Source organism: Chrysochloris asiatica, unplaced genomic scaffold (assembly GCF_000296735.1).
Source record: "Chrysochloris asiatica unplaced genomic scaffold, ChrAsi1.0 scaffold00017, whole genome shotgun sequence".
Lineage (NCBI taxonomy): Eukaryota > Metazoa > Chordata > Mammalia > Afrosoricida > Chrysochloridae > Chrysochloris > Chrysochloris asiatica.
In genome coordinates, this window is record NW_006408535.1 from 30,902,659 (window position 1) to 30,911,235 (window position 8,577).

At 37.3% G+C, this 8,577-nt stretch overlaps 1 gene segment (V, D, J or C); it reads right to left on the reverse strand.

Moving 5' to 3' along the window:
- Window positions 1–5,856: 5,856 nt before the first annotated feature.
- On the reverse strand, window positions 5,857–6,403 carry LOC102823522. The segment is given in 2 exon segments: window positions 5,857–6,191; window positions 6,322–6,403. Coding segments are annotated over 2 exon segments (390 nt in total).
- Between the last annotated feature and the right edge of the window lie 2,174 nt (window positions 6,404–8,577).

Here is an 8,577-nt window from a genome sequence, read left to right on the forward strand (position 1 = left end):
GAGAATACTAAAAGTGCCATGGACTGCCAAAAGAACCAATAGATCTGTTTTGGAAAAAGTGCAGCCAGAGTACTCCTTGGAGGCCAGGATGGCTCTCATACTATGGACATATTGTCAAGAGGTAACAGTCACTGGAGAAGGTTGTCATGCTGGGTAAGATGGAGGGTCAGAGAAAAAGAGGAAGACCCCCAACGAGATGGATCAGCCAGGTGGCATCACTGATGGCATCAAGTGTGGCAGCGGTAGTGAGGTTGGCCCAGGATCGGACATTGATTCGATCTGCTGTGCATGGGGTCGCTATGAGTCGGTTCCGACTCAATGGCACCTGACAACAACAACATAGGGAAAACCACAGATAGATACACAAGTTGAATAGCTATGAGAGGGAGAATGCGAGGATACCCACAAATATATAAAGGTGTGAGAGAGGATATGTCCTTGGGTATTTTGTATTTGCCACAAACGTATTCATTAGTATGGTGGAGAATACCAAGAAGAAAATATGAAAATCTCCTAGACATTTACGAAACATCTTGAGGAAATGAGTTGCTAAACTCGAAACATCATACATAATCAATTGACATAACATAGTCCACAAAGACAATTTTCTACATCCTACTTTGGCAAGTAGCAACTGGGATTTTAATGGCCTCTCCCTGTCCAAAAGAAAGAAAAGTAATGAAAATTGAAGATTTTTGGAAACATCTTATGGACCAATGGACCATGGGACTATTAGTCTCCATGACTCTGGCACCAAAAGAACTAGTTGGTGCCCTGCTACCACTACCAACTGTTCTGAAAAGGATCACATCAGAAGGTCCTGGATATCATAGAAGAAAACGTAGAACAGAATTGAAAATCATTAAAAAGACCAGGCTTCTTGGTCAGATATAGACTTGTAAAACCTCAAGACTATGGCCCTTGAACACCCTTTAGTTCTAGTGCTGAGCTAACCCGCATGGCTCAATTTTCAGACAAATAATCGGTATAATTACTAGGTATAAATAGGGGACAACAACACTAATAAGATGCTCACACCATAGAATAGTCAATCATTCTAGATCAAAAGGTCATCATTTAGCTAAGGACAGAATTCAGAAGGGTGGGAAAATAAAGGAGGAATGGAAATAAGAAACACAGGGAGGAACTGGGATAAGTGATACTACTTTAAAGGATTGCAATCAAAATGGATGAAACATATAATTTGTTGAATATAAAACTGATGATCTGTTCTATAAACCTTCACTCAGTTCATAATCAAAAGTTAAAAACAAAACAAAAAAAAATGACTAAGCTTCTGTTAGGTTTTCTCTTCACTATTTTCAATGTGATTTAGAATATAAGTGCTGAAAGCACTCACTAATTTATGCCAAGAAATCGTAAAGATAGCTACCTGGCCAACCTACTAGAACAGTTATGCCCTAGTCAAAGAAAAATGATCCAGTAGAATACAAAATGTATTGAACAATGTCTTAATATCACACACAAGTAAAATTTTGCTGAAGATAATTCACGGCTGTAGCACTATATTGACAAAGAACTACCAGAAGTCATACTGAATTTAGAAGAGGATACAGAAATAGGAATATCATTGCTGATGTCAGATGGCTATTATCTGAAAGCAGAGAATACTAGAAAGATGTTGACCTATGTTTTATTGATTGTGCAAAGGCATTCAATTGTGTGGATCATAACAAATATGGATAATATTGTGAGTAACGGAATTGCTTTCATGCAGAACTTGTACATAAATCAAAAGGTAGTCATTCAAACAAAACAAGGGGATAATGCATGGTTTAAAATCAGGAAAGGAATGCATAAGGGTTGACTCCTATTACCAAATGTGTTCAAACTGCATTCTGAGCAAAGAAACCAGGAAGCTAGGCTATATAAAGAAGAAGAAAGGGGCATTGAAATTTGAGGAAGACTAACAGCTGGTGATATGCAAATGAAGGAATATTGGTGGAGCTATGAGTTAGGCATTAGACTACTAACCAAAAGGTCAGCAGTTCAAACCCACCAGCCTCTCTGCAGGAGAAAGATGAGGCTTTCTGCTTCCATAAAGATTTACAGAAATCCTATATAGGGTCCTATATGCTGGTGACACAAACTTGCTCACTGAAAGTGAATGACCTGAAATACTTACTAATGCAGATCAAAGACCACAGCCTTCAGTATAGATTACATTTCAGTAAAAGGAAAACAAAAATTCTCACAGCTGGACCAATAAACAAAATCATGATAAACAAGGAACATAGTGAAGTTGCCAATGATTTCATTTCACTTGGATCCATAATCAACACCTGTGAAAGCAGCAGTCAAGAAATTAAATAACTATTCCATTGGAAAAAGCTGCTTCACAAGATCTCTTTAAAGTGTTAAAAAGCAAAGATGTCACATTGAGAACTAAGCTGCACCATGATAGTCTCAGTTGTTGTGGAAAAACGGTATGGCAGTCCCTTAAAAAGTTGAAAAAAGAAATACCATATGATACAGTAATCCCACTACGAGGCATATATACTAGAGAAATAGGAGCTATGACACAAACAGATAAATACAAATCCATGTTCATCACAGCAAATTCATAAAAGCCAAAAGATGGAAGCAACCTAAGTGCCCATTAGCAGATGAATGAATAAACAAACTATGGTATACACAATGGAATACTATGTAACACATAATGGAATACTATGCAATGTTAAAGAACAATGATGAATCTGCAAAATATAACCTGGATGAACTTGGAGAACATTAATCTGAATGAAATAAGTCAGTTACAAAAGGACAGATATTTGCATGAGATCATTATTATATAAAAAGTCAAGAAAAGGTTAACACCTAGAAAAAAAAACAGCAACAACATTGTTTGATGGCTACCAGTGATGGGAGGAGACGGGAGGTGAGGGGGCAATCACTAACAAAAGAATAGATGCATATTAACTTGGGTGAAGGGAAAAGCAATATACAGTGAGAGGAAGAGCAACACAATATGACTAAGGCAAAGGAAGTCACTGGGAGATGCACAAGAATAAAAGACAACAAAGGTAAATACTATTACATGCACAATCCTACAATAACAGTTATAACACATACTAATCTGTGAATTAATGCATAGTCAGACATGCAAGCTAAACAGGTATGAGTATCGAACAGGACTACACCCACAATCATATATAGGTTTGGCAGAGGATATTTCTCCATATATATTTATTTTTACTATAAATGTATCAATGTACATAGTAGAGCAAACAGGGCAAAATTATGAAAGTTTCTTAGTCGCAACCAAAGCCTTAAAGGGAATGAGTCACTAGGTTAAGGACGCATTATCAGGGGACACAATATCAGGGAACAGCTAGATTAGTTGGTATAACATATTGCACAAAGACAACGTTCTATATCCTACTAAGGTCTTCAAAATTATTACACAGCCATCCAGAATGATGAATAGTGAAGAAAATCAAGGACTCAAGGAAATTATTAGTCCAAAGGACTAATGGACCAAGTGAGCCACAGAATTCACCAACATCGGACCAAAAGAACTAGCTATCATTACCGATTGCTCTGATTGTGACCACAGAGGTCATGGACAGAATGGGAGAAATATGTAAAACAAAATTCAAAATCACAAAGAAGACCACACTTTCTGGTTTGACAGAGACTAGTGGAGTCCCTGAAACTATGGCCTTAGACACCCTACAAACCTGGAATTTAATTCACTCCCAGGGATCGACCTGCAACCAAACAGCTGACAGGTCTATAAAGTGAGCCCTAATATTCTTCAGAACAAGTAATTACACTAGGCCAAAATGGCAACACTAGCCCCAAACTAAGCTCTGAAGGCTACAAGGAGCAGGAAAGAAGGAAGAATGTAAACTGGGAAACCCAGGGAAGTAATGGGAAACATGCAGTTATATTGAGGGAATTGCAACTGATGTTATATTATTTATGTTTATAAATTGTTGAATGGAAAACTCAATTGCACTATAAACTTTCAGCCAAGCCAGAATAAAATAAAAATAAAATAAATAAGCTAAACTAATTGTTTGTAGGCTTTACTATATTTTGGAGAATATTTATTATATAAAAATAAAATTGTTTGAGTGCTTAATGGGATGGTATTTTGTTGTTGTTAGGTACCATTCAGTCAGTTCCAACTCATAGTGACCTTACACATAGCAGAACAAAATACTGCCCAGACCTGCGCCATCTTCATAATCATTGTTAAGCTTGAGTTCATATCTTCAGCCACTGTGTCAAACTATCTCATGGGGGTCTTTCTCTATTTTGCTGACCCTCCACTTTACCAAACATCATGTCCTTCTCCAGGGACTGGTCCCTTCTTATGATATGCCCAAAGTAAGAGAGATGAAATCTCGCTATCCTAACTTCTACACAGCATTCTGGCTGTACTTCTTCCAACACAAATTTGTATGTTCTTGTAGCAGTCCATGGTACCATTAATATTCTACTCCAACACCATAAGTCAGATACATCAATTCTTCTATGGTTTTCCTTATTCATGTCCAACTTTCACATGCATAGGAAACTATTGAAAATAAAATTATTTGGGTCAAGTGCATCTTAGTCCTCAAACTGCCATTTCTGCCCTTGAACATTTTAAAGAGGTCTTGTGCAGTAGGTTTGCCTAATGCAATACATTATTTGATTTCCTGACTACTGCTTCCATGAGTGTAGAGAGTTGACTCGAGCAAAATGCAGTGTTTGAAAATTCATTCTTAATTGAATAAATTGTGAAAAGTAAAAGGCAACTCACTTGATAAACAAAAATCAAAATGTTGGGTACTGCACAGGCTTTGGACAAATAATGGCCTTCCAATATATTGTTATCAGTGGCATAAATCAGTGAAACTTACCTAGAAGGCAATTTGGTTGAACCATATATACTACTCAAGTGCATTCCTTTTCTTGAATATTTTATTTTCTCTGGAATTAATAAATGACTTATTATATTGCTATTCTATTATATTTTTTACATAATAATGCATGATACATCCAATTGTAAATTGCTTAAATGTAATATTTCTTAGCCTTCATGAATATTAACAACAAAATTATGTTGTAAAATCTTTCTACATTGAAATACAGCATCATTAGTTACAATATTATTAGTAATGGAGCAGAAATATTTTTGCATTTTCTCCTTCATTTCCTTTAATGACTACTTTATTCTAAAAACTCTCATTGATATTGTTGCTGTTGTTAAGTGCCATCAAGGTGGATCCTACCCATAGAGCTCCTGTATAAGGTTTCTGAGAAGCAGCTGGTGAGTTTGAACTGTCAACCCTGCAGTTCAAACTGACTTTGTGGTCCAGTGCTTCATACCACAGTGCCTCACCAAGACTCTATTGTTATAGGCTCATAAGTACTAGTTACCACAATATTGCAGCTAACATACCAGAAACTTTGACAAAACCAGTGAGTATGAAAACACTGGCAGCGATGAAAATAACAGCACATGCATGGAAAACTATGTGATTCAAGACATCACTGTAATTGGGTAATAATTGGGTAATAGAAGGTTTGAAAAGTAAATTAGCATAGAGAGTTTTAGCCTTGTAGATACATTTACACATGTAAGCTAGGCTTAGAAAAATGTTTTTGTTGTTATAACTAAAAGGACATTGTTTGTTTAAAAATTTTTAATTTCTGCTGCAGCACTGCACATATTGGTGTGACTCTCTCTGACAATGTCACCTGGTGTGGTCTGTAACCCCTCACACACACACACACTTTGTTACACCACCGCAGAGTGACTGAAGAGCAAGTTAACAATAGACTCTGCTAGAACCAGAGTGAATCAGAGGCAAAGACACCCAGAAGTCAGAGCTGTGCTGCTCAGAGTTTGTGCTCAGCTCCTCCTGCAGTTCCTGTCACTGTGTCACTCAGAGCACAGTAGTACACAGCTGAGTCGGAGTCTTGCACTGAGGCTTTCTTCAAGTGGAAGGAAGATGTTTCTTTATGGTACGTGGCTTCAAAACCTTTGCTTTTTCCTTTCTCATTGGCCTTGGTGGCTTTCAGGAGAAGCTGTAGACCTTCATTGGGATATTGGACATACCAGAAAAGGGTAGGATACCCTGTGGCCGTATAAGTGCAGTTCATAGTCAGTAAAGCCTCTTCTGAGAGAATTACTTGGCCTTCTTGCTGGGTCACTGAATCTCCACTGGTTCCTCCTGGATCAAAAAAAAAAAAAAAAAAAAGGTCTGTGTAACCTTGGACATAATGCTCTTGGGTAAATTATGGCTAAAGTTTTGCTGACATAGTAGAAAAAATAATGCAAGTTTTAAGAATCATTTTACTTACCAAGCATTAAGAGTATCACAGTCATTAAACCTGGAGAAGAGTTCATCTTTAACATGTTGTCTAGATAATGTTCTTGATACTTAACATGAAGAAATGTTGATGTCACAGTGAAATGCTAAATCCAAAGCTAGAACTACACAGGAAATATGCTCATGTTATAAAGCTGCACCCCCTTGTGTACAAAGGGATGAATGTTTTTTTAATCCTTCCCCAAAGTCAGAAACTCGTCCTGATGCCTAGCCTCACTTATAAAGCATTTATCACTCCCCAGGCAGCCCTTGTAAATATGAAGGACAGCTGTAATAACTCTAAGGTCTATTTTGTTCTTAGCACAACACCCATCATTGTTGTTGTTAAGTGCCATCGAGTCGGGTCCCCATCATAGAATTTCTTTAATACAGCATTCCTGTAACTAAGAAAATATCAATTTAATTGAACATTTAATATGAGCTGCTATAGTCTCATATATCTCATGTATCTATCCTTCTAATTTATTTACTACCACTCATATGTCAGTTCATCGTACTGTGGTAGGTTCTGTGTTGCTGTGATGATGGAAGCTATGCCGCAGGTATTTTAAATATCAAAAGGTTCACCCATGGTGGACCAGTTTCAGCAGGGCTTCCAGACTAAGATTAGGAAGAAGAATAGTCAAACCACTTCTAATAAGCTACCCACTGGAAACCTTATTAATAGCAGAAGAATATTGTCACATATAGTGTCAGAAAATGAGTCCCTCAGGTTGGAAGTTACTCAAAATATAACTAAGGAAGAGCTGCCTCCTCAAAGTTGGCCTTAATGACATGGATGAAGCAAAGCTTTTGGGACCTTCATTTACTAATGTAGCATAGCTCAAAGTGAGAACCAGCTGCAAACATCCATTAATAAGCAGAAGGTGGAATGTACAAAGTCTAAACCTAGAAAAACTGGAAGTCCTAAAAAATGAAATAGAATACATAAAGATTGATATCCTAGGCTTGATGAGCTGAAATGGATAGGTATTGGCCATTTTGAATCAATCATATGGTTTGCTATTCCAAGAACATCAAATTGAAGAGGACTAGTGTTGCATTCATTATCAAAAATCAAATCCTAAGTTACAATGCTGTCAGTGATAGGATAATATCTACATGCTTACAAGGAAGGTCAATTAATGCCACTATTATTCAAATTTATACACCAACCATTATAGCCAGTGATGATGACATTGAAGAATTCTACTGACTTCTTCAGTCTGAAACTGATTGAACATGTAATCAAGATATATTGATAATTATTGGTGATTGGAATGTGAAGGTTGAAAACAAAGAGGAAGGATCAGTAGTTGCAAATACGAGTTTGGTCATAGAAATGATGCTGGATATTGCATGATAGAATTTTGAAGTCCAATGACTTCTTCATTGCAAATACCACAATCAACACTCATGGCAGCAGCAATCAAGAAATAAAATGACATATTGCAGCAGGCAAATCTGCTGTATAATGCTTCTTTAAAGTGCTCAAGAGCAAAGATGTCAATTTGAGGACTAAGGTTCATCTGACCCAAGCCATGGTTTTTTTCAATAGCATCACATGCATGTGAAAGTTCAGACATGAATAAGGAAGACCATAGAAAAACTGATACATTTGAGTTATGGTTTTGGAGAAGAAGATTGAAAGTACTGTGGACTGACAAAAGAACAAACAAACAAATCTTTTAGTACAAATCTGGAAGAAGTACAGCCAGAATGCTCCTTAGAAACCAGGAAGGCCAAACTTCATCTCTCATACTTCAGGATGTATCTCATGCTATCAGGAGGGATCAATCCTTGGAGAAGGACATCATGCTTGGTAAAATGGAGGGTCAGCGAAAAAGAGGAAGACTCCAACAACGTGGGTTGTCACTGTGGCAGCAGCAATGAGTTCAAACATAACAACAAAGGTGAGGATGGTGCAAGACCGGGCAGTGTCTCGTTCTGCTGTGTATAGGGTTGCTATGAGTTGGAAACAACATGACAGCACCTAACAACAACAACAATAGCAAAATATTCCATGAATAACCTGTACATGGACCATAAAGCAGTCATTCAAACAGAACAAGGCCATATCGAATGGTATGTGTCCATCAAGGAATGTGTGTCAGGGTGGTATCCTTTCACTGTACTTATTCAGTCTGTATGTTGAGCCAATAATCCAAGAACCTGGACTATGTGAAGAAGAAGTGTAGCATCAGGATTGGACAAAGATTAATTAGCCATCTGTGATATACAGAAGGTA